Genomic DNA, 27,857 nt, shown 5'->3' on the forward strand with positions numbered 1-27,857 from the left:
AAAATAAATGTACTTATATTTTTCTACCTGACACCTTGATTCAGTGTTTGCTTGAATCACAGCAATTGTGGCCCTTTGTGTAATCTCTGCTACTGCTCATATACTCTTGAGATAAGCCTGGCTGCTCCGCTACTGCTACCACTTTAACATAGTCGTACAGGCTTGTACCAAAGGTAAAACTTGTATTGCCACCTGTAGTCTTAATTGTGTGTAGTGGTCCTTAAGGGCACTGCACAGGTTTCTGCCTACCAACAGGCTGCAGGTCATAAAATTGTAACGCATCTGTCACTTTGATATTTCGAGTCAGGTGCAGATGACCTCTCGAATTCCAACTTCCCAAAGCAATTTTATCAACCTTGCTAGAGGGGTTTTCCCATTTCCTTCAGGGAATTAATAGATTCCCTGAGAGAGAGTGCAAGCCATCTCCATTCTTGCTTATCAATATTGTCAGTTGTTGAGTTCTTTGATTCCACCCTCGAGCCCCCCATATCTCTATTATCACATACATTCGTGGGTGAACACTTCTCATTACTCGTTTGTGTAGGCAGCTCATATTGAAAAAGGTCAAACCCTCTACGCTGAAGTGATTCGACCTCCTTTAGCAACAAGCTTCTTAACAAAGGCGACGGAATCACCAGGCGCACATAGTCGAACCTCTCTTTATGAATGAAGTCCACCAAAACAATGTCTGCAGATGATATTAACGCCAATTCAGGGATAGCAGAAAATAGTGAGAGAATATATGGCCGATTTAAGGAGATTGGATTTCCTTCCCAAAACAATGTTGTCATTACGAGGCTAGGTAAATTGATCAATGCAGGTTTTCTCAAGTCGTATGCATTATTCACCTTTCCTGCATATTCCAGTGTTTTTTGAGCAGTCCTATTGAAGCCTATAGCATCATGCTGGTTATTATAGGGAAGTTGCCACCCATTATCTTTGAGGGAGAGTTTGTCCTCTAGAATTTTCTTAACAATTGTTGCTATTTCATCCTTCTTAGTGATGGTATTGGTAGTTATATTTGTAGTAGTTTTGTCAAGTATAGGTAACTCATTATTTAAAATAGGTGGTTCGGTCCCATCAGAGACCATAGAAAAGCATCCCGTATTTATCGAGATTTTATCTGACATATGTACCTCCTTATTACTTAGAATGAGAGGTTCAATCACTGGGGGTACCATAGAAAAGCATCCGGCACTGGACGGGGCAATGTCTGTCGTGGCATCTTTATTATGCCATTCTCTATGTCCCAATCCAGTATTAACCGTGCTCACCGCAGGTCTATTACCTACACTCAAATCTTGATTAGTGGGTAAAGATTCACTACAAATCTTATCTTTTATGTTATTTGTCATACCAGTATGTTCAGTTGGATCTTTATTGCCATTTGGAAGTACAGTATTTGGATTAAGGGAACTCGGTGTTCCCAACACATTTGTCTTGAATATTTCAAAAATCAACTAACCCAGTTTTTAGGGTTGATAATTGAGAGGCAATATCATAAGACTCTCTTCTTTTTCATCACATCTGAAATCAAGTCAGCCGCCTCACAGTATTCATCTGCAGAAGACTCAATAATTGGCCTGGATTTCTTAGGCGCTTTTTTCTTTGCACCCCCCTCTATAATAGAAGGTTGCGCATCCAAGCAGTCCATGTCATCTCTAGCCTCCAGAATAGAGTATTTAAATGTCAGGTCTCTTAGAAATTTACGAGAGGAATCGGCCATATTATTTCCTCTATTCAATTTTAATTGTCGTGATCTTTTTTTTTTTTTTCTTTTCCGTTGTTTAGGATGTTGGTCGTTTTGGGCATAGTTACCAATTCTCCTACAGTTGAAGGAGCCTTAGGGTTACCAACATTTTCTAAGGTATCCTTATTAACAGCTTCACCCGTATCATTGGCCTTCTTAGTAGACTGGGAATCCAATATAGTAATTATATCCTCAATGTACTGGGGTGTAGCAACAGGTTGAGTAGCTAACGGGTCAAGATTCATTGAACCTATTTTACCCTCCAAGAGTGTTTTTAGAGCAGTGAGTGGATTGAACAGCAAAGCATTCACTCTCGAAGGAATCTGGTAAAACAGAGTTATTGATTTGAACCAGTACTTCCATCTGTCGCCTTAGTTCAAACAGCATTAGTCTATTAAAAATGCCCATCATTGTGCAAATGTCAGTATTTTTCATAGCATCCCCACCCTCATTAGAATGTAAGTCATGGTTAGTTGATAGACCTATAAGTTCAAGGTCAGCAGTATGAAAAAGACTGGGAGTATCACAAAAAGAATCATTTAAATTGTGAATATTATTCAGTTTAGCGGCTTGTTCCCCCCCCCCACTGTTGTTTTAATACATCTTTCTCCAAATGAATGGAGTATTCTACAGCATAGAGTGATTGAGAGGAATCAGCGGGCTCCGTATGTTTAGTATCAGTATCAACATTGATTGCAAGCTCATTAGAGCAAACCTGCGCACATTGTAGAAGCTCTTCCTCCTCAATACAGGGAGGTGGTAAAGGTAAAGCTACTGCACGCGCCAAACTAGCCCTGCGCGTGACTGCTGTAAAAAAATCAGCACGTGGATCCTTCATCACAGTTGGTATTTTTATGCCTTTGCCCATTATAAAGAACGTATCTGACTAATCGATGCTTAGCAAAGCAGATGAGCGAATAGAGGGTAGCACAAATCAATAAAAATCGAATTTAAAGTTAAGTGCTTACTTACAGATGACAAAAATCAAAAAGGAGCACTCCTAAATTCGTTAAAAGTTTAAAAAAGCTTAAAGTGACTCTGCACCTCGCACCCGACAGCCAAACAGCCAAGCCACTTGTACCACTTGGTGCAAGCGCAGGTGTGCTAGTGGAGGCTGTTTTGAAGGCTGCCGGGATCAGAGGAGGTGGGGCAGAAACTCACAAGGTAGCAAGGGAACTAGGAGAAAAAAGGAAGAAAAATAAGAGAAACAAGTCAGCTGTAGTCACAGTACAAAGTCACAGTACAAAAGTCCAAAGTCCACTTTATCACGAACAAGTATATTTACTTAGAGTCCTTCAGAGTCCTTCAGCAGCAGCTTGTCCATGTTTCTGCTAAAGATGCGGAATGCATGGCTTACTTTTGCAGACGGCTCACACGATGAAAACAAAGATGCAGAAGCCCCAGCCAAGCCACTTGTACCACTTGGAAAAGTATTATAATTCATATACAAAACGCCTGCAAAGTGGTGATTTGTTTGTCGTTAGACTTATTTTCGCAATACCGCAAAACAAGGGAGGTTGTCATTTGTTGTATATGCTCGCTTGTCCACCCCCAGGGTCGCGATCCAAAAGCGATGGCCCTTCCCTGGCCACCTGAACAGAATATCCCTGGGGAGTAGATGTGAGAGTACCTTCCGGTTTCTCACAGTATGTACCTAAACTTGCCTTAAGGACTTTGCGCTAGTTTTCTTTGTAATTTTGTTCAATCATTTATGATCTATTTTTACTCAGTGTTGTGCTTTTATCCATAATTCAGATCAGCCCCATCAGTTTACCTCTAATCTGCTGCTCCTCTGAATTTCCCATAATTCAGATCAGCACCATCAGTTTACCTCTAATCTGCTGCTCCTCTGAATTTCCTGACCTGAAAGTGAATGTTCTCTGTTGCAATATAGGGAGCATTGCTGCGACTAAGTGTTGTGAAGTGGCACCGCTTGTTTAGTTATGCTTGAATTTTAAAGACATCATCCAATCTATAATGTATGTGAATGAGGTGCAAGCTCACTGATTTGTGCCTCTGTGCTAGGCATGCATAATAACTATAGAAATGCCTTCGGTATGGGCTGCACATCCTAATTTCCACTCTATGGTTGCGTAAAGTAATTAAACAATCCAGATTAAGTTGTGAATCCTGCATGAAATTTCTTGCATAGAAAAACATTCTTGGTCCCTTTTAATTTACAAGCTTTTTATAATATTTTATTAAAGATTGAGTGCAGATGCAGAAAATGCCAATGAATTTTAGACTAAACCTTGTCCTTCATCAGCGCCTATAATCCCTGTCTGATCAGTATACGGTCAGTCAAAATTTGCAATCATTGTTAGATCAAAGCACACCGTGCAAGTCCAGATTGTAAGCCATGCTAATGGCAATACATCAAATATAATCGGGTCCCAGGAACCCAGCATTGTATCCCATATTCACCACACGCAATTGCAATGCCAGAGGTTTTTGTGTAAATTACAAGTATCTCTGCTAATAATGCTACATAGCGAAAACACATATTCAAACATTTCACATGGAGAAAGCAATGATATGCATTCAATGTAATTGCAACCATAAGTGACTCTCAAGCTGAGTGGGAGGAATTAAGAAAGAAAATGTTAAGCGTCTTCGAGAACGCGGCCTCGACCCCCTCGAAGACAGCTGAGGGTGATACCCTGGGTGAAAAACGCAAAAAATCAAAACGCCGCGAGTCGCAGCACCCGGCGAAACATTCTACCCGAGAGCAACACGAGCCATCGGGTAAGAAGGCACCATCTTCGACGCCGTCGTCGAAGATTCCTTCGACGCATGGATCGGCGCCATCAACGCCGTTGTCGAAGGGTTCCTCGACGCATCGGTCGATCGACTCGACGCCATCGTCGACGCCGACATCAACGCCGATGAAAGAGAAGACCAAGGCTACTCCACAGCCAACGGTGATTCCAAGGGCCTCCGGCACGACGCCGAGACCGTTGTCGATGTCCTCGAGTAGGATCCCGATCCTCTCGAGTTCTTTGAGACCCCTTCCAGTTTTTTCGACGCCGTTCTCGGCACCTTCAAAGCCTGTCACATCGACATCGACGTTTTCTCGCCCAATAATGACGAGTTTGGCTCCTTCTGCCTTAGAGATGGGTTTTACACCATTTCAGAGGTCAGAGTACCCTGGACTATCTTCAATTTATGAAGAGGGGGAAGATTCTGACCGGGAAACATTTGGGTTACAGAGGACCACACTGCCTATTTCAGAGGATTTCACCTCTGAGGAAAGAAGGCTGAAGGACCTACAAGAGTCACTACATGAGGCAAGTGGGCTGGACACTTCCCCAGAAGTGGAATTTGTTAAGCCAGACCCAGGGGAACATGCCAAAACACCCTATAGAACCATTATGGCAAGAATTATTGAATTTATGGGTTGGTCTGCGCCTTCCCCTGTTTTTCAACATGATGACCTAACAGACATATTAGACAAAGGTCCACAGGAGGACCCTGTGGTCCCCTTCCATGCAGCCTTACAAAGGAAAATTACATCTAATTGGGAAACTCCTGAAGTTATCCCTGCGGTCAATAAAAGATTGTCAGCCAAGTAAAGGGTAGCGACTGCTCACCCTGAATACTTATCAAAACACCCGACTCCAGAGAGCCTGGTGGTTCAAGCAGCAACTTCATCTAGCAGTAGGACCGCTTACCCTACTGTCCCACAGGATAGAGATGACAAAAGGTACGATTCTATGGCGAAGAAAGTCTTCTCTGCTTGTAGTATGGCGTTGAAGTCAACCAACGCCACCTGTACGCTCGCCAGGTTCAGTCACACACTATGGGAGTGTGCTTCATCAGCGGCTGACTGCATACCCGAAGGAGAGGAAAAGGAAGCCTTCCTTAACATTATTAAAGATGGCAAAGATGCCATGTGCGAATCACTTCAAACTGGCATCGATTCCGCTGACAGTATCAGCAGGGCCATGGCGGCAAGTACAACAATCCGCAGGCATGCGTGGTTGCGAAAGTCTTGCTTTGCTCCAGATGTACAGGCCAGACTTTGGAATATGCCCTTTGACGGCTCTTCACTATTCGGAAAAAAGGCTGATGACAGTCTGGAAAAGTTACAGACTTCTAAAGCAGCAGCAAAATCTTTAGGAGCTGCTATCCGCCAAACTCCTTTTCGCCCCTCAGGAACCTCTGGGAGAGGAAAGTCCTTTCGCTATTATTCCGCATTCAGGAAAGGCAGAGGACAGCCGGCTCAAAGAGGCCAAAGGAGATCCACCCGAGGTGGATGGGTCAAAAGTGCTAAGGCCGCAGCAGCAGCAGGTGCCTCTTTACCCTCGACATCTGCATCAGCCGCCCCCAAACCACTCTGAGCCCGTTCCACACAATACACCTGTAGGGGGCAGGTTAACTCACCATCTGACGGAATGGCAGGCTATAACGTCAGATGCTTGGGCATTGGAGACAGTTGCCCAGGGTTACTGCCTACCCTTTCTACACATCCCTCAGAGTCCTCCACCAGGGAACGGCTCTCTAAAAGTTCCAGATCCGCTCCTCTTGCAGGAAATTATAGACCTGCTAGAGAAAGGTGACATAGAACCGGTACCTGTAGCGGACAGGAAAGAGGGCTGGTACTCCCCCCCCCCCCCCCCCCCTACTTTCTCATACCAAAGAAGGACGGAGGACTGAGACCCATTCTGGACTTACGAGAATTGAACAAGTTCCTCATTAAGGACAAGTTCAAGATGGTAACTCTCTCTCAGATCCTTCAGGCCCTCCAGCTCCAGGACTGGCTGGTATCTCTGGACCTTCAGGATGCTTATTTCCATGTGCCAATCCATCTCAAGCACAGGAAATACCTGAGGTTCGCAATTGGTGACTCTCATTATCAATTTCGAGTTCTGCCGAGGGTCTTCACCAAGCTGATGTCGGTAGTGTCGGCAAGTCTAAGGAGGGAAGGGATCCACGTCTACCCCCACCTGGACGATTGGCTGATCAGGGCTGTATCTTCGGAACAGGCCCAGGCCCAGCTAGATTATATCTGCCACTTCCTTCACAAACAGGGCTTCTCCCTCAATTTAAAGAAGTCACAGATGATACCATCACAGAGACTCCAGTTCATTGGAGCGGTCCTGGACACTTCCTTGGGAAAAGCCTCGCGACCATTGGTGAGGGCTCAAGATATTCTACAGATGGTCACCAAGTTTCAAAATGCCCAACGTCTCCCAGCCTTCGACTTTTTGAGGTTTCTAGGCCTCATGGCATCCTGCATCTTTCTTGTGCCAGAGGCTCGCCTGAGAATGAGATCTCTTCAGTGGGCACTGAGAAGTCAGTGGTCGCAATTCTCAGGGAGAATGACAGATCTCCTCCGGATTCCGGACAAGGTAGCCCGCGACCTTCAATGGTGGGCCTATCCAGAGAACATCTTGAAAGGAGAATTGTTTTGGCAACCATGGCCGGAGATAACAGTAGTCACAGACTCCTCACTCACGGGGTGGGGAGCCCATGCCAACGACTTGACCATCAGCGGTCGTTGGTCTCCATCGGAGTCTATACTACACATCAACCTATTGGAGCTGAGAGCGATCAGACTAGCGCTGAAAGCTTTCCTGCCATCAGTACAGGGGAGAAATGTCCTGATAATGACGGACAACACGGTGGCCATGCACTACCTCAACAAAAGAGGAGGCGTAGGATCACTGCCACTGTGCAGAGAGGCGATGCAGCTCTAGTTTTGGGCAATCCAAGAAGGAATCTCTCTATCGGCAGTCCACCTAGCCGGAGAGAAGAACTTGACAGCGGACGCTCTGAGCAAGCAGAGCACAGTCTCCCACGAGTGGGGGCTAGCTCAGGACGTCCTTCAAGAGATCTTCGCCCTTTTGGGAACCCCTAAGGTGGATCTGTTCGCCGCAAGCACCAACAGGAAGTGCGATCTGTTCTGTTCAAGGGAATTTCCCCCGAGAGGAGCTCTAGGAGACGCATTCGTAGTGGACTGGGAGTTTCCACTCCTTTACGCGTTCCCACCAGTCACTGTTATTCCTCAAATGATCAGGAGCTTGAGAAGATTCCGGAAAACCATGATCCTAATTGGTGTGCAAAGGTAGCGGGCGCCCCTCTCTCGATAGAACAAGACTTGATAACCTGTTCAGTGGTTATTAACCACTTGAGAGTTCGCAGCCACTGCTTTTTCTTACTGTGCCTTTCACAGATGGGAAATATCCATTTGCATATCAGTCTTTGTCCTGCCCAGGGGCAGTCCAGCACCGAAATGCAATGGCAATTCCAACCTGACCGAGAGTACCACCAGCAACCCCATACACGTGTTTCACCCTTGTTGGGGATCATCAGTGAGGTGAAGCTGATGCCTCTCTAAGCACAGTGAGAGGGAGACCACGTCTGTTTGCCCCCAGGAGACCTAGGGTTACCAATCCCAGGTTCCTTGAAATTTGGTTTGCAAAGGTAGCGGGCGCCCCTCTCTCGATAGAACAAGGCTTGATAACCTGTTCGGTGGTTATTAACAACTTGAGAGTTCGAAGAAAACCATGATCCTAATTGCCCCGGATTAGGCCAGGAGAACGTGGTACCCGGACCTTCAAGATATGTCCATCTGCCCTCCAATCCGTCTTCCACTCAAAGAGAATCTTCTCTCGCAGAAGGGAGGTCAGGTTCTCCATCCAGACACCAGAACCCTCAACCTTCACGCTTGGCTTCTGAAAGGGTGAGGTACAAGGATTGGAGGTGGACAGAAGGCCAGCAACAAAGTCTTTATACCGCTGCCGTTGGAACAAATTTTGCAGCTGGTGTAGGGAAGAGAATATCGACCCTTTTTCATGTGGTACACCAACGGTCTTATCGTTTCTACTCTACTTGGCAAACTCAGGCCTTCAAGTTGGCACTGTAAAAGGCTATCTCGCAGCGCTTTCTATCTTCAAGCGCACTGCGGAGGAACCATCGTATTTCAAACTTCCTCTAGTGGTACAATTTCTCAAGGGATTAACTAATGTTTATCCTCCAAAACCATTCCAGGTTCCCTTATGGGACTTAAATTTAGTCTTAAACTTCCTAATGGGCACTCCATTCGAACCACTTCACTCTTGTTCGCTGAGATTTCTCACGCTTAAAACTGTCCTATTGGTAGCACTAACATCTGCTAGGAGGGTGAGCGACCTACAAGCTCTCTCCTGTAAACCCCCACATATAATTTTCTTTTCGCCACCTGGAATATATTTCAGAGGCGGATGAGGATTCTGATGGCCTGGTTCCTATTCAGGTTCCAGATGAAATTGTCTCGGGCCATAGTCAGTTTGACGATTTGAGGCAGTCACTGCATGATGCCAGTGGACTGGACACCTCTCCGGAGGTGGAGTTTTGTAGGCCTGAGCCTGGCTCTCATGCCGATTCCTCGTACCGGCGCCTTATGGCTAGGGTTTCTGAGTACTTGGGATGGTCTGCTCCCCCCAGGGGAGTTTGTGCAGGATGATCTAACGGACATCCTTGATGTTGGTCCCCCAACTGACCCGGTGCTGCCGTTCCATATGGCTTTACAGAGAAGGGTGGTGGCTTGGACTGCTCCGGAGAGTCTCCCGGCGGTGGGCAGATCCTTGTTGCGAAAATACTGTCCAGCCAGTAGCGACCCCTGCTACTTGACCAGGCACCCCACTCCGGAGAGTTGGTGGTGCAGGCGGCCACGGCGAAGCAGGCGTCGTACCCTACCATCCCTCCTGATAGGGACGACAAACGTTTTGATGGCTGGGCGAAGAAAGTGTTTTCTTCTGGTGGTATGGCGCTTCAGGCGGCCAACTCCATTTGTGCCTTGTCTCGTTTCACACACACTCTGTGGAACTGTGTTGCGTTAGCGGCTGAACATATTCCCGAAGGGGACAAACGGAATGGTTTCCTTGCTATGGTCCAGGATGGTAAGGATGCCATGTGTGAGTCCGTTCAGTCGGGTTTGGACTTAGCTGAATGCGTCAGTAGGTCCATGGCGGCGAGCACCGTGATACGCAGGTTTGCGTGGTTGCGGAAGTCGGGGTTTGCTCCTGATGTGCAGTCCCGGCTCCTCAACATGCCATTTGATGGTGAACACCTTTTGGCAGCAAGGCTGACGAGAGCCTTGAGAGGTTGCAGACCTCAAAAGCTGCAGCAAAGTCGTTGGGCGCTGCAGTTCGCCAACCTCTGCCTTTTTCGTCCTAGGGGACAGCAGTGGAGGGGTGGTTCCTTTCGCTATTACTCGTCCTTCGGTAAAGCGAGAGGAGCTGGCAGTCAAAGAGGCCAACGCAGGGGTACCAGAGGTGGACGACAGGGTACCCGTGGTGCCAAGGCCGCTCGGGCAGTTGCCTCTTTGCCCTCAGGTAACGCTGCAGCCGCTCCCACTCAGTCATGAGGCCATGTCCCATGGTTCGCCGGTTGGGGGAAGGCTGGCGCAGCATCTTGTAGAGTGGCAAGCCATTACTTCAGATGTGTGGGTTCTAGAGATCATAACCCACGGCTACTGTCTTCCCTTTCGGCACAGGCCTCGCGACAATCCACCGGGGAACCTCTCTTTGCAGAGTCCGGATCCGCTCCTTGCGCAGGAAATTTAAGCCCTGCTGGAGAAAGGCGCCATAGAACTGGTGCCTGTAGCGGAGAGGAACAAGGGATGGTATTCCCCTTATTTTTTGATTTCGAAGAAAGACGGGGGTTTGAGACCCATCATGGACTTGCGCGGTTTGAACAAGCTCCTCAGGAAGGACAAGTTCAAGATGGTTACTCTCTCTCAAGTCCTCCAGGCCCTTCAGCTTCAGGACTGGTTGGTGTCACTCCACCTCAAGGATGCTTACTTCCATGTGCCGATCCATCCCAAGCACAAGAAGTACCTGAGGTTCGCGGTTGGCGACTCGCACTTTCAGTTTCGGGTCCTGCCGTTCGGATTGACCTCCGCCCCGAGGGTTTTCACCAAGCTCATGGTGGTGGTGGCAGCGCATCTCAGGCAAGGGGGGATTCACGTCTATCCCTACCTGGACGATTGGTTGATCCGGGGGAGCTCTCCCAAGCAAGTCCTGGATCATCTGTCCGTCACCTGCCACTCCCTTCACAGGCTGGGCTTCTCCCTCAATTTAAAGAAGTCCCATTTGACGCCAACACAGCGGCTCCAGTACATCGGAGCAGTGATCGACACTTCCCTGGGGCAGTGTTTTCCTCCCCAGGTGAGGGCTCTTCACATTCAGCAGATGGTGCACAAGTTTCAGCATGCCCAGACGCTCCCAGCGTTCGAGTTCTTGAGGTTGCTCGGCCTCATGGCATCCTGCATTCTTCTGGTGCCAGAGGCTCGCCTGCGGATGAGATCTTTGCAGTGGGCACTCAAGACGCAATGGTCGCAGTCCTCCGGCAGGATGTCGGACCCGGTTCAGGTGCCGCCCTCGGTCGCCCGGGACCTTCTGTGGTGGGCCGTCAAAGGCAACTTGATGAAGGGGGCTCCATTTTGGCTTCCCTGGCCGGAGGTGACTATCGTGACGGATGCATCCCTCACGGGATGGGGAGCTCATGCCAACGGGCTGAAATTCAGCGGTCGTTGGTCTCCGTCGGAGTCCAGACTCCATATCAATCTGTTGGAGCTGAGGGCCGTCAGGCTAGCCCTGAAGGCTTTTCTGCCGACTGTGCGAGGAAAGAGTGTCCTGATCCTGACGGACAACACAGTGGCCATGCACTACCTCAACAAAAAGGGGGGGCAGGGTCACTTCCTCTGTGCAGGGAGGCGATGCAGCTCGAGTTCTGGGGCATCCAGCAGGAAGTTTCGATCTCGGCAGTTCATCTGGCCGGAGACGAAAACGTGACGGCGGACGCTCTGAGCAGGCAGAGCGCGATCTCTCACGAGTGGGAGTTGGCTCAGGAGATTATCCCGGAGATCTTCGCCCTTTGGGGGACCCCTCAAGTGGATCTCTTCACCTCCTGTGTCAACCGGAAGTGCGAAAGGTTTTGCTTGCGGGAATTTCCTCGAAAAGGAGCCTTAGGAGACGCGTTCGTAGTGGAGTGGTCTTTCCCGCTGCTGTACGAGTTTCCTCCAGTCCCCGTCATCCCGCAAGTGCTGCGGAGGTTACGGAAGTTCCGTTCCCGGATGATCCTCATTGCTCCGGCGTGGGCTCGTAGGACGTGGTACCCGGACCTTCTCGACTTGTCCATCTGTCCTCCACGTCATCTTCCCTACCGAGACGATCTGCTCTCACGGGAGGGGGGGTCAGGTTCTCCATCCAGAGGTCAGATCCCTCAACCTTCACGCTTGGCTTCTGAAAGGTTGAGGTATAAGGATTGGGACCTCCCTGAAGACGTGATGGAGGTGTTCCTTTCGGCCCGAAGGCCAGCAACAAAGTCTCTGTACCGTTGCCGTTGGCGTAAGTTCTGCGACTTGTGCAGAGTTCAGAATGTGGATCCTTTTGCATGTGACATCCCTATGGTTCTGTCCTTTTTACTTTCTTTGGCCCACAGGGGCTTGCAAGTGGGGGTACCATTAAAGGTTACCTGGCGGCGCTTTCCATCTTTAAACGCTCATCGAAGAGTGTTCTTACTTTACAATCCCTTTAATTTCACAGTTTCTGAAAGGGCTCACTAATGTGTTCCCTCCGTCACCTTTCCTGGTGCCCGGTTGGGATTTAAACCTTGTTCTTAAGTTTCTTATGGGTGCTCCGTTTGAGTCTTTACATTATTGCCCTTTGAGGCTGTTAACTCTGAAAACTGTGTTTTTAGTTGCGGTTACTTCCGCTCGCAGAGTGAGTGAGTTACAGGCACTTTCAGTTAAGCCACCCTTCACTGTATTTCACAAGGACAGGGTTGTCCTTAGAGTTCGTCCTTCTTTTCTTACGAAGGTAGTGACCGAATTTCATTTGGCCCAGAAGGTTGTTCTTCCGGCATTCTATCCTCCTCCGCATCCTGGTAAGGAAGAGGAGAGGCTCCATAGGCTTGATCCTAGGAGAGCTTTAAGCTTTTATGTTGCACGCATGTCCCGGGTCAGAGTGGACGATCAACTCTTTATTGGTTACGCTGGAAAGCGTTTGGGGCAAGCTGTGACGAAACAGACTTTGTCTCGCTGGATTATTTTGGCCATCTCGGAGTGTTATCGCTTGGTGGGTAAGGACCCACCGGCTGGCTTGCGGGCCCATTCTACCAGGGGTATGGCTGCATCTACTGCCCTGCAGAGGGGGGTGTTCCTATTCGCAACATCTGTGATGCAGCCACCTGGGCTTCAGTACATACATTTGTACGTCACTATTCCCTCGATTCCATCCGAGCACAGGATCTGGCCTTTGGCAAGGCGGTCCTTTGCTCTGCTATTTGATTGGCTATTCTAAATTTTGATTCTAAATTCTTTCCCTCCTCCTTGCTCTGGTACTGCTTTGGGAGTCTGTCATAGATATGGAATACGTCAGAGGACCCAATCCCCTCGAAGAACAAGTTACTTTCTTACCTGGTAATGTTCTTTCGATGGGATGGTCCGACGACGTATTCCATATCGCTCCCGCCCTGCCTTCCCCGCTGCAGAATTTTTTTTGCGATTGCAGCTTACGTTCCGCAAGGCTTTGTGTCTGATTGGCAGTTGACTAATGTCACACGTTCTGGGGGGAAAAAACTACAACTGAGGCTACGGGCGTCGTGCGTCCTACTTATCACATCGGATGACGTCGGAGGAGGTCCTCGACGACGGCGCATCGACGTCATCGACGCAGACGCCGAAAAAAGTTTCCGAAGCAGCATAGCTGTGGTGATTACATGTCATAGATATGGAATACGTCGTCGGACCATCCCATCGAAAGAACGTTACCAGGTAAGAAAGTAACTTGTTCTTCTTATGCTACAAAACGCAACTGAGCAACGGACGCAGCGCGTGTCTATTTATGGGCATGGTGACGTCGGCGCCGATACGGTGGCCGTCGTGGGACATCGACTCAGCGGACGTCGACGTGCAGCGCCCTCTACAGAAAGAATTTCCGAGGCCAGCAAGCTGGAAACGTATTATCAAAGATAAGGAATACGTCGGAGGAACATCCCATTGAAAGAACGTTACAAGGTAAGAAGTAACTTGTTCTTCTCTGTTACTAAACTTTGATTACATGCTAACTAGCATCTGTGAGCTATTTCTCTTAATGAATATTCATATGCTTATCAATAGCACGCTATAAAATGCTGATTCTCAAATCCTAATGATTAAAGTATTAATAAATGTAATGAGAAAACCTACCCCATAGTAGAAAGTATACTTGAAGTGTATCACTCTGGTTCTTAACTCTTTTACTTTTTTTCTCGAATAAAGTCTCCCTGTTGGAGAACAGTGAAGCCTCTTAATGCAGATATAATTATTTTCATATAACCAGACTTAAAGCCCTTATGTGTGTTGCAAATGGAACAATGCTATAATTTTTAACTGTACTGAGACATTTATCAGGGGTAAGCTTTCTCATACTTCACTAGTTTATTAGCTATAATGACCAACAATGCTTTACACGCTCATGTAAATCACTAAACCATGGTAGCATAAAATGGTCTGTTCATAAATATAACATGATCATAAATCAATACTTGCGATGCAAAATTGTGGTGTGACCATGGCACCGCATATGCCAACAGTTTCATATATAAATTTGAAACAGCTTACATCTTGAAACACCCGGTCTGGTCAACAAGCATCAAAAGATCTACAAAATCTTTGGATTCTGGCATGGTAGGCGGGAAACGTTAGACAATTTTCTGATTGATATGAACTCAATAGATCCAAGGATCCAATTCACTGCAGAAATTGGTAATCCCGGCGTACACTATCTAGATGTGCAAATCAAAGTGGAAATCCTGCATTCTTGCACAACACTGTTCACTAAAACAACAGACAGAAATAACCTGCTTCATAGACTGTTTTCACCAGCAAAACACACACATAAAACTACCCTATGGTCAGATGTTAAGAATTAAACGAATTGTCAGTGACCCAGCAGAATGTGAAGTTGAAGTATCTAACCTGCGTAAGAAATTGCGTGAAAGAGGCTATCCAGAAGATCTGGCGGCAGCAGCATCGAAATTGATCACACACACACACACACCAGAAAACCACCTAAAAGAAAAAACTAAACGAGAGTCAGCATCTATAGTGTTCGTTTCAAAATACTCAACCCAGAGTTAGCAGATTAAGCGTTGCGTCTTTAAACATTGGAACATTCTCACAAGTGACACAAGAACAAAAGACCTATTTCCAAATCCTCCAGTCTTCGCGTATCAAAGGAGCAACAACTTGAGCAACCTATTCGTGCATACCAGGGGTTAGAAAAATAAAAGCAAGGGAAGCACAAGGGAACTTTCCCATGCCTCAATTGCAGAAATTGCAATAATGTGACCAAAGAGGCAGCGGTTTTTCACCCAAGGACGGACGAAAAGATCAAATTAAGATACTTCGCTACCTGCCTTACAGAAAACACAGTATACTGCATTAAATGCCCATTTGGCATTTATTATGTAGGAGAAACGGGAAAGAAGATTCATATAAAAATGAATGAGCACAAATCATGTATTAGAAACAAGAATATGTCCTGCGCAGTCGCAAAACATTTCCACGGAAAAATGCCACAGTATCGCGCAGCTTAAACTTAAGGCATTAGATTTTATTGAAACTCAAGACCGGGAAACAAGATATGAACGGACGCAGAGCCCAACGTGTGAAGCCTACTGGATCGACCAACTTCACTCTTGCTCCTAATGGAATGAATGAAGAATGGGACTTGAACTGCTTTCTGTGAACATTTAGTGAGACAACTCATTGTTATGCAACCCTGACTATGACTGTTCTCCTCTGCATCTATATTTGATGTGATTGTACCTCCATGTTCACACACTACAATTTTGAATCGCATGTCTTGATTTATGAGCATGTCATATTTATGAAAAGACCACTTTATGTTACCATGGTTTAGTGATTAACATGAGCGTGTAAGCATTGTTGCTCATATCTAATTAGCTAGCGAAGTATGAGGATGCTTATCCCCGATAGATGTCTCAGTATAGTGAAAAATGATAGCATTGTTCCATTTGCAACACACACAATGGCTTTAAGTATGTGGTTATATGAAAATGATTATATCTGCATTAAGAGGCTCCATTGTTCGTATATCTTGAACGAAGACAGGTCTGTTATTTTCCATTATAATCCCCACACAGGGAGCATGCTGTACTCACTCCAGGATAAGGACACACATGTTCCAACGATATGAGTCACCTGTGGGTGTCGGTCTATACCTCAACACTCTATAATTGCATGAGGCGCATTAGATGTTGTGAGCAGTATCTTGCTCTTGACATCACTATCACGCGCACGGTTAAGGAACGGATCAGTATGTTAACGTGTATGACTGGTTAATATAGACTGTGAGTTGGTAGTTATTGAGGACGATTAGGGTTACAATAACAGATATAGAGAGGAATATGTTTATTTTCTCTATTTGTTGTTATTTGTATATCTTACGTTCTGTGGCCGTATGCATGCTCAATACTTTAAACAATGTCACTTAGGGTTGCAATTACATTGAATGCATATCATTGCTTTCTCCACACAAAATGTTCAAATATGTGTTTTCACTATATCACTATTTGCACGGATACTTGTAATTTACACACAAACCTCTGGCATTGCGATTGCAATTGCGTGTGGTGAATATGGGATCACATTTTGGTTTCCTGTGACCCGATTTATATTTGATGTGTTGCCATTAACACAGCTTACAATCTTGTCTCACACTGTGTGCTTTGATCTAACTGTGATTGCAAATATTGACTGACCGTATACTGATCAGATGAGGATTAGAGGACTTGAGGAAGGACGATATTTAGCCCGAAATGCATTGGCATTTTCTGCATCTGCACTCAAATCTTAAACTAATGAAATATTATACAACGTTTTTTTTTCTATGCAAGAAAATTCATGCAGGATTCACAATTTAACCCAGATTGTTGACTTTCTTACTTTACTTTATGCAACCGTAAAGTGAAAATTAGGGTGTGCTGCCCACACCAAAGGCTTGTTGGCCTACGTCTCTTTATTTCTCTACCCTTGCTGTGACTGTCTTGCCTGATCGTAGGGCAGAGCATTATAACGGAGAGTTCTTGAATAACACACTTCCTATGTCAATTGCAGCAGCCAGGAACCATCAGTGGTGCCATTGTAGGTACAACACATGGTTGTTACCCATGCAGCCATCAATTGGATTGATTGGGGTGGGTTGATCATGGGTTAAAGGTGAAGAAGAGATCAGGATGGAACATGAAAGCCTCCTCTGTCATGTTCTTTGGCATAGAACAGATTTCCAGTGTCTACCATAAATCACCTCTCCTTAAGCAGAGAAGTCCAACCAGATGGAGACAGAGGAAGGACTGAGAGGCGGGGGATGGATGTTGAGGAGCACAGTTGTATAAAAACAGTGGAGAGAAGTTGTCGTCTCCTGAAATCTTTACCTGATGGGCTCTTAAAAATTATAAGAAAACTATAAAAGAGATACCTGCTGTTTCTGAGTCCTAACAAAGGTCTGTCTTCGGGGGAACAAACACTGTAACTCTAAGATTACATCTGTGATTGAGTTAGCCAAGAAACGTCTTTTGCTCCGAAATGCAGGATACTTACAGCCATATTGCAAGTCTGTTTATTTTCCTTTATTAATCCATGTCAGTCATTTATTTCTAAGATGTGAAATTATGTGAAGGATAGAGCTCTTTTGTGACCATTGTATTCAATGTTGGCTTTGTGTCTTTCCCTTTGCAGTGCTCCATGCAGTGTTGGATCTTTGTGCTGTAATTTCCAATATGGACCATGCCTTGCATGCCAACACGTGGAAGTTCATAATCAAGTATGTTAAAGTGTTTTGTATCGCAACTTTCTCTGTGAGAATCCTATATCCAAGATTTGTGTGTTCTGGTTCTGACATGTTTTATGTTTTTATAACTAGCTAGCAACAACTGTACTACAAGATCTGAGTCTCAATAGCAGGTATACAATATACGCAGTAGATGCAGCCTTCATAGCAGGAATCGTGACTGGCCTGCAGAATCTCTTGACATTTTTTCACATCTTTTGCAACATATAGTCTTGTAGTTTATAGTAGGCCTGAAGTGGCCGGAGAGAGGCACCTCTGCACTCATGTGCCTGTTCTCAAGTTTCTTCACTGACCCAGAGTCCCTCTCACTAAATAGGCATCTCTTCATGGCTCTCTTGTATAGACCATTCACTCACTGATATCGCCACCAGCCTCCCATCTGCTGCATTCTTTCAAAACAAAGCTCAGTGCAGTGCAACACTGGTTTGACTGCCTCCAGACAATCAGTTGCAGTCCTCAGTTGTAGTCCGAGTACCACACAACAGACTTGTAAATCTTGCACCCTCCTCCTTTCCTACTCACGCTAGCCATCAACCGAACTCTCACCCCACTACTTCACCCACTCCAATACTTCCCCCAACACTCACCCCACAGACTCAACACTTGTCCAATTTTTTCACTCTCTACAAGACTCAATTTCGCTTACCCCAGCACTTATACCACTCTCAACATTCACTCCACCACTTTCTCCGTTCATCTCACTCATGCCAACCCTCTTCAATGGCACTGCAAGATTCATGCATTCCTCCCATTCACTAAAACACTCGCCAAATTCACTCCACTCGTTTCAACATTTCCCTGTATAGTCTAACCCACCCACTTACACCAATATTTACCCCATCATTTACACTGATTCCATCACTCGCCTCATCTACTCGTATATCTGCTCACTTTTTTCCACCAGTTTTTGCAACTAGCAAATAATCTAAAACTTCAATTTTCAAACTGAAATACACCAATATTCCCCATTCTACACCCATCATATTAACCCTGCAAAGAGAAAATCTACTCAAACAAATACCTCTGTACTAACAATGCTCTTCCTTACATGATCCCTGTCCGTACAGGTTAGCAAAAACAAACATATCACTTGCCATACAGCATTTTCAAAGATGGAATAATAATCTGCCAACAAAAAGGCATCCTTCCAAGTGCAGTCTCCTTCGTGCCTCTTCATACTGCACTGAGCTGCATGATTGCCTCAAAACATGATCAGAGATGGCCTGAATTAGCATGATGACTTATACCAACTGTAGCTAACCCTGAACACTAAAAGGACACCTCCAAAGACTTTACTAAGTCATTGCTGCCACCAAAAAATACAATTTCGCCTCAATATTAATCACATCGACTATGCCCTTAACCCCTCCTTTAAACTTCTATGAGGTTGTCATAATTCACCGTTGCATTTGCCTGCTAACAGCCAATTCACACTCGTACTCCTTGCCACCCTTGTTGGGGAGAATTCTCAAAAATGTGCTAGTTCCTCTCTACCTTAGAGACCCCCAGCACCTTTGCTGGATTTGAGGACTTTACATTTTTTACCTGGAGAGCGTGAGACCCTTTTTCCCACTCTCTCATGTATTTTTCAGTGATTTGAACTGTTTCTTTTGGTTGTGGAGTCTGACAAACTCTGTAGGCATCATCTTTTTGCATTGTGGCACACAGCACCTTCAGTGCAGTGGCACAGGGAAGTTTTTCAGATTTCCCAAAGGTTTAAATACCTTCTCATGGATAAACTACGGTTTCCAAGAGCAGTTTAGTGAAATTGACTTTACTTACATTTGTAACTTTCTAGACCCAGCACACACTATTTTACAATAGGGTGCTGTAGGGGTTACTTAGTATCCCCTTTGTCTAGTTTCCCATGTAAAAATGTTCTGTTACCCTTTCTACGATTAATGGCTGGTGGCAGTGGTTTACTTTTAACTACTGTGCGTTCGCAGCTGCAGTAAAGCACCCTTGGGTGCCATTTTTGTCAAAAGGGCCCCGGTCTTCTTTTTTTTGCCATTTCTTTGTGGAAAGGTCCTTCTTGAGATTTACTCTGCGCGCCAAACCAGGTTTGGTCCCTTTGTTCGTTTTGTCTTTGGCGGGATTCACGAGTGAAGGCCACCTCTGGCTCCAGAGTGTCTGGCAGGAGCAGGAAGTGAGGGAGGTGCCCAAAACTCCCTGTGCTTAATCCCCTTGGTTACAGGAATGCACCCAAAGGTGATTGGCTGGCTGGCTGTCTGGCAAGAACAGCCACCCTGGTGTTTGACTGACAGCTAGGCTGGAATGAATGGGATAAACCTGCATAAAAGGCAAGGCTTTTTGGCTTGGAAGGCAGAGTCGACTACTGGACGAAGGAATTCGAAGAAGAACTTGGAAGAGACGACGGCTGCAACTCCTGGACCGTCGGTTTGCCCGGTGTAGCCCTGCTGCTGTGCTGAGGCTCCAAATTAGCCTCGACTAGAGAAGCCCTGCAAGGATGACTTCTCCCCTTGAGTTGGTGGGACCAATCAACTCCAAAGTGACCTCGTCTGGACATCCTCTCAGTGCTGGCTGTACTTCCTTGCTGCTGCAGGAACCAAGGTGCCAGGGAGAGGAACACCAGATTGGAGTGCATCACTTTTAAGTCGGACCCGAGCTGCAGGAAGATCCTGCGGACTCCCAGGAACCAGGACTGCCCAAGCCTGAGCCACCTCAACAGAGTGCTGGACCCCAGATGCGAGGAAAGTCCAAAGTGGTAGCCGAGAACCGTGGTGGTGCTATTTGCTGAGATGCGAGGAGCTGAAACCGCGAAGTGCAACTGATTTGATGATTGCCGGTTGCTGTCACTGACCGTCCCATTGCAGTGCAGGAGTCCTCCCTCTTGTCCCCACGACTGAGGCCCAGGAATAACAGGATCTGTAGAGCTGCACAGGAACAGATGCCAGCTGGAACCATTTCTTCTAACCAAAGGTACTGTACAGTCTAAGAACTTACCTCTTGTTGTGTAGCCTTGCATGTTCTCAGTTGAGACTTGTCTTGCTTCTGTAGAGTTGCTTGCATCTTCTACACCTCACAGGCCCAACAGCTTGTGGCCCTACATTGATTCTTCTTTTCTACAAAGACTTCTAAAACATTGTGCAAGGCTTTTACCTACCTCCAAAAAGTGCTTCAGCTCACCTAGTCTTTTTGCCCAATTGACTCTGGCTGACCTGGCTCCCTGAATGACTTCTTTATTCTGACTGTGTGTTTGTGTCTACCTTCCAGGAAGTGATTAACTTACTTTGCATTGGGGGTTTCTAAATGTACTTACCTGCTTCCGAATAATTTGTGTGATAACTTGTCTTATTCTAATAACCCTTTTCTTTGACACCCTTTCCAGTATTGCTCTAAATGCACCAGTGATATATTAATGTCCACAGTGTCCTAGCTATTTAAGTCACATGAGGGTGTAGGAAGTGTCTGTGTGCCTTCCCCAATGGGTATTTGCTGATTTAGAGAAACTGACAGAGTGTATTTTGGAGTGTATTTGTTTGTTACTGTTATATTGCCCCTTCTGAAGAAGGCTTATTTACTAACTGTTAAATTAATAATTTTTTTTAATCAAGAAACCTTGAGTGCGTTTATTTGCATACTTGTCACTGTGAATCTCTGTGCAACTCCACTACTGCTCACATTGACCCCTCTTGAGATGAGCCTGGCTGCTGAACCACACTACCAACCTGTGTAGCACAGATTTATACCAAAGGTTGGGTGCCTATTGCCAGGAGGTTGACCAGGTTGTTGTAGTGCACCCAAACGGTACTGTATCAAATCTTGCCTAACAACAAGCTAGACAGAATCTTCCTCACAGCGACATGACTTCCCAACCTCTATGCATTTTCCCGACATCCTTTCTCTCACGGGTTACACCATACACCACATCCATCATATCCGTAAACCAGTAGGAGGCATTGCAGTTATCCACAAGTTCCATTGTTCCTGTGCTCCCCAGGAACCATGACCTTCTCTTTTGGAACTCTCTTCTCACATGCAACTTCCTACACACTGACACACACACACTTTTTATCTGATCTATAGACCATCACATCCTTCCTTGATTACCAAGCTGTTAAAAACATCAGCCATTGATGATTCCAACAACATCCTTCTTAGGAACATCAACTTTTCAGGAACTCCTACCACCAAGATAACTAAACAAGTACGAAGCGTGCTCCTAGTTAGCCTTGACCACAAACGGCACTTCACCAAACCCATGTGCAACAAAAGCAACACCCTTGATTAGGTATTTGTTGCAACGCAAAAGCCATTGAATGTCAACCCCTGATTCCAGTGGACTGGATATGTAATGTTTTCATCCCCCTTCAGCGTTCCATCTATCCACCACTGCCAACTGACACCTAGAAGACACAATGATTATTCTAAAATGTTCCCATCAAGACACCGAAGGGAGACGACATGCCAGAATTTGACCCTTCTCTCTTTCTAACTTTGTTCAATAATCTCCCTCCACTAAAATTGAGAATAGCTAATCCAAAACCATCTTTACTCTGGTATTCACTGGAGCTCATGCAAGCAATTCATCCATTGACCAGAGAAAACGCCAGTGACAGCAACACCCTCCGCTTTTCACAACCCTTATGACCTCTGCTAAAACCACCAACTGCAAACCTTGGCAGAAATATTCACAACAGCAGAGCCCTCTGAAAACGCTGTGAAAAAACTCTATCAGCCTACTGCCATAAACCTCAATAACCCATTCCATTAACAAATATATCACCATCAAATGTTTTCTTTACAGGCATAATAGACCAGATCAGAGTTTATATTAACAATATAAAGGAAAACACTGTTGCCCCTATCCACCATATGGTTCACCCTCAAAGCAATTATAATTAAAAGAACCTGGAAATATCGGGCAGAGGGCTAGGGGCCTCTTGGGAGGTGGGGGGCACAATGAGAGGGGGCTAAAAAGCTGTGTGCTCAATGATGCAACCCCTGTATGTTTTATGTGGGGATCCACACAGTCCACTCAGTCTCTCCAACCCTCTCCAGCAGGGAGCCTAGAATCATCCCCTGAAGGTAACCCCTCCTCTGACAGAGCAGCCGGAGACTAGCTATATACGTAGCAAGAAAGGATCCCTCACAATTGCACCCCAGAGGATACAAGGTGCTTGCAATCCGATACAGGTAATTTGGAGGGGTGGGCTTGGGAGGGCAGAAAGCCACTACACAGACAGCGAGTGCACCGATTTTGTAACATTCTTTTAGCACTCTTGTGGTGTTCTGCAAATCATCTGAACCAAATGTGAACTGCTTACACACTTGAACTAAAAAGCTGCATCGTGATATTGAGTTTGACACGTTGCATATTTCATTTAATTTTAAAACATACACAAATTACAGACCCTGCTGAGCAAATACAGATTGGAATGTTAATTTGACATTGAGCTGCAGAATGGCTTTCTGTGCTTGTTTTTTTATTTTTTATAACCAATTTTTGTTTTCCAAGTACACATAAGTCAACCAAGTAAACCACAAAGACGGAACCTTCGTCAATGCGATCCCCTCTCGACCCTCTTTGACCCTCCCCACACACCACATTCTCTGCACCCACCCTTACTCATCTCCATAGATCAATACTCAGTTCACTTCCCTCCATCTGGCCCACATTTCTTCTATTTTTGTGAGCATCCTCTGTCTCTGTATACCCTTCTCTCCATTGGTCCATCCCCTCCACCCACTTATGTATACAAGGCAGGGTCATATTACCCCAGTCCACTGCCAAGACGTTCTTCCCCACCGTCATCACCGTCTTTATTAGTCCCCCCACACATGTGAGATACTGGAACTGGTTCACCAACCACCCTAGTCAGAAAAATGGGCACCATGTGACACTCCCATAGCCTATGGAATAGGGAACCCACTCCCGCTCTGCACTTCAAACATTGAGAAACAGAAACCCTACCCATTCAGTGGAGGTGGACCCTGAAGTAGTGCACTCTATGCAGAATTGTATACTGTATTAATCGTAGTCACATAGTTATGCTTACTTTTCTAGGCGATGGCACTGCCTCAGGCCCGGTCCGCCTCTTCCATTGCCCCAGATCCTCCTCCGACCTTGGTTGTTTCTGGTATAGTTGCAAAATCGCCTTTCCTATGCTTGGTTTTATACAAACAAAATGTTAATTGAATCAAACACATGCATGACATTACGTATGCATAGTCAGGTTGTTTATTCAATCTTGGAGAAGGTAGGCACCGCGGGGCTTAGTTGCTTGCTTAGGAAAAAACATATCAATTCATGAATTTTTTTCGTCTAGCCATGCATCACGCTCTAAATTACTTTAGAGGATGTGCTACTGACCATAATGATGGCACTTTTGATATGAGACCATTGCTGTGGGTATAAACCTGCCTTGGGGTTTATTTCAAAATCAACCAGCATCGTCCTTTGTATTTCCAAAGCACCTCCAAGGTGGCTGCCCCGCACATGGCGCTGGAGCCTTTGTCTGCCTGGTAGCTGCCCCCACTGTGATTGGCTGCCCCTTCTACTAACAGCCAAAGAGAGGTGCCGGCAGGCGAAAGCCGGCCCCTCCTGCAAAGGCCCACAGTTAAGGCCCTGTCTGAGCCTGTCCGCGGAGGGTCCGACACATTGACCAGCACAAACTATGCTGCTGACTGCTGGGTACATCCAGCTCTCCCATGAACTCTGGCCTCAGTACCCCTACAAAACTTTGAGCATCCAGTGAGTGATGGTTGAACTTTGCCTCCTCCTCTAGCAGCCTGATCTATCTTTGAACATCTCACTTTGCTTATCCTCTTCTCCTTTCTCTTCTCTCTCTGTTGTGTCCTCTGTACAAAATAGTTTTTAGCTGTGTGCATTTACATCTTGTACCCTTTCATGAAAATCATTTTTAGCTGTGTTTATTTACATCCTGCACTCTAACTTCATTGCATTGTGTTCTTTGCTACTGCAAAGCCACCTGTGAGATTAGGTCAGAACTGTGAATTGCAGTCACCCTTCTCCTTTCATCCTCCCTCCGTCACCCTAATTTCCCTCGCCATCTCTATCTTCTCTAATTGCTACTCTCTCCTCTCTCTCACTAAGTCTGGAATGAAAAAGCACAAAAAATACATCTTGCGTGCTAACCTTGGCCTTCTCATCGCAGGCACTTGCGTCAGCGCTACCTCCAGAGATGTCTTTATCGACACCCTTTACTCTGTGCCCTCTCTAGATCTTTGGACTCCTCATCTCTACTCTCTCCCCTTTCACTTCCTCTCCCATTAACAATGGGACCAAGTAGGAAGTCCTCTTGGCTGGCTTCTCATCCTCACGCTGCATCTTTTTTTTTTTTTTTTTAAACAATTTTTATTATTTTAAACAAACAACACCTCAAACGTTACAACCTTTTAGGACGTCCATAAACCATATCACAACATCTTGTTATACAGTGTTATTCTCCGTCCTTCCCCCTCACTCCCCATAAACTCGAGCCGTCTCATTCGTGCCATCTGCAAGAGCTTTCTCAGGAATCTCAGCGCTTGATGACTCATCTGAGCCTTCCGTTTCATGATTGACCTGGTGGGGGTTAGCCAATGAGGTCACCAGCTGCCTCCAGGCTAATAGGGAGCCCACTTCCTCCTCGCCCCTCCCGCCCCCTGGTAACAGCTTCAAACCATACTACAGTTTCTGTCTCTGCCCACTTCAAGAGATCTGCCCACCATGTCTCCACTCTGGGCCTTTAAGCCGCTTTCCAACACATTGCAATGCTAAGCTTGGCCAAGATGTAGGTCGGGTCCTTCATCTTGTTAATATGTTTTGAATTACGCGGCCTGGGAAAACTGCCAAGCATGCATGCCCAAGCAGACCTCACCTCAAGCACCATTCCCCCCCCCCCTGGCCATTCTCGTCCTTATTTCTTCCCAGAATCTTTGCACCTCGGGGCAAGCCCAGAACATGTGCAGCAGCCCTGCCTCCTCCTCCTCCCCACATCTGGGGCATTTCTGTATAGCCGAGCCTCCATACCTGGTTATTCTGCTGGGGTTCAAATAGGCTCTGTGAGTGACATACAACTGGATCTGCTGGAGTCTTGCATTCCGGGACACCTTTTTGTGGTACCTTTGAGCTCTATCCCACTGTCCCTCTGCCATGGGTTCTCCTACCTCTTCCTCCCAATCATTCCTCAGTTGGAACAGCTCCCTCCCTGCTTTCGCACTCAGGTGCTCATATATCCTGGATATTTCGTGCCCACCCTCAGCGACATCATACATCATTTCCAGGGTGGCATCAGGTTCTCCCTCTAGCACTGTCTCAGGCCATCTCTCTCTCACCTGTTTCATGAGCCTGGTATAAGTAATGTATTGGCCTCTATGAACCCCAGTCTCCTCCTGCAGCCTCTGAAATTCCAGTGCCTCCCGTTCCTGCCATATATCTCAGAGAGTAGCCAGGCCCACCGGTTCCCAATATCTGCAGACCCCTTTAAACGGTTGGGAGTCGTCCCCGCATAACACCGCCAGCGGGGCCTGCTGAGAAAGCGGGACCGGGTCGCCCACCGTTCTCCATGCTCTGTGCCAGACCTCCCAGCCCACCCTCAGTAGTCTCCCCATCCCTGCCATTTTAGTTTTGTGCAGCCACACTGTCTCCTTCAGGAAGTATGGGGCTGAATCCCCCGCAAGAGCCTAGCCTCCGCCGAGTCCTCTGCAGACAACCACCTAGCCACATACAGCAACTGTCCCGCCAAGTAATACAATTCGAAATTAGGCAGGTTAATGCCCCCCTTATCACATGTGTTCCACAATTTCCACAGGTCCACTCTATTCCTCGAGTTGCCCCATATAAAGCCCCTGCACATGCTATGTAGTCTCACAAAAAAGCGTCTGGGGATCAGGTACGGGACATTCACAGAAAAATGCAAGAGTCAGGGCAAAACCACCATTTTGAGCAGGGCTGCTCTACCCATCATGGCTAGGGGTAACGTGACCAGAACGCCATGCTATCCCTAATTCCCTCAATTGCTTTCTCTGTATTATGTTTGTGCTCTGTCTCTGTCTTGTGGTAAATGTTTACACCCAGGTACCTGAATGTCACGGGCTGCCAGGGTATCCGCAGGATGGGTAATCTCTCCAGAGGGGTGCTCCTATACCTTCCCAAAGGGAACAAACTAGACTTCCCGGGGTTCACAGAATTGCCCGAGAGGGTGGCATAGCGATCCAGCTTATCCAGCACATATTGCAGGTTCTCCTCCGGGTAGCGCAAGTAGAGGAGCATATCATCTGCATACAGTGATATCAGGTGTGTACCTCCTGTCGTGCGGATACCCACCTCTCCGTATTGTTGCCGCAGGGAAATTGCCAGCAGTTCTAAGGCCAGAATATATAACATGGGCGACCAGGGGCACCCCTGTCTGGTCCCCCTGCTGAGCTGCCATTTATCTGAAATTATGTTTCCTGTTTTAACTCTCGCAATCGGGGAGCTATATAACATCTGGACCCATCTGATGTAACCTGGCCCCATCCCGTATCCTTTCAGGGTCGCCTTCAACCATGGCCACCGCACTGAATCAAAAGCTTTGACCGCGTCCAATGACACGATGGCCAGCTCTCCCGAGGCCCCCTCGGCTTGATCAATGATGTGGTGCAGCCTCCCATGGTTGTCTGTAATATTTCTAACGGGGACATAGCCTGTTTGGTCCGGGTGTATCAGTTTACCGATTACCCTCTTCAGTCTATTGGCAAGCACTGCTGTGCGTATTTTGCTGTCTTGATTGAGCATAGACAAGGGCATATAAGACCCACAATCCACATCCGGCTTGCCTGATTTAAGGAGTGGGACGATCACTGCCTCGCGGAGCGACGCTGGCAATTCCCCTTGCTCATAGGCTTCATTAAACATGGCAAGCAGCGGCTGAAGTTGCTTCTGCTTATGTTTTATAAAACTCACTGGGTAACCCATCCGACCCAGGCGCCTTACATGTGGGCAGATGTTGAATCACCATCTCCAATTCGTCCAGGGTGATGGGGGCATCTAAATATGTGCGCTCTAGGTCATCTAAGGTGGGCAGCTCCATGTCCTTAATTGTTTCTTGTATCTCTCTCACGCTGCATCCTTAATGTCTACCACACTGGCACTATCCTGGTTCAGGGTCCTCAACCCAACCTCCTACTTTTTGACCGGATCCTGCCTTCCCTCATTAACTTCCTTCCTTCTGCTGCCTCTCTCCTCACCACTCTCACTGTCCCTCCTCCCTTGACTGGAGTACCACGCCCCTGTACTCCTCCACAGAAAACCTTCAAAG

At 46.6% G+C, this 27,857-nt stretch overlaps 1 protein-coding gene across 3 annotated transcripts in view; it reads left to right on the forward strand.

Annotated features, from left to right (window-relative positions):
- Nucleotides 1–27,857, forward strand: part of FIRRM (FIGNL1 interacting regulator of recombination and mitosis) — a 1,502,596-nt gene that overhangs the window by 401,096 nt on the left and 1,073,643 nt on the right. For all 3 annotated transcript variants that reach the window (XM_069641302.1, XM_069641303.1, XM_069641304.1), the window contains exon 7: nt 17,481–17,565. In XM_069641302.1, coding sequence (XP_069497403.1) covers nt 17,481–17,565 — 85 coding nt within the window. The remainder of the gene's footprint in view (nt 1–17,480; nt 17,566–27,857) is intronic.

This window comes from Ambystoma mexicanum, chromosome 1q (assembly GCF_040938575.1).
Source record: "Ambystoma mexicanum isolate Mex_15411 chromosome 1q, UKY_AmexF1_1, whole genome shotgun sequence".
Lineage (NCBI taxonomy): Eukaryota > Metazoa > Chordata > Amphibia > Caudata > Ambystomatidae > Ambystoma > Ambystoma mexicanum.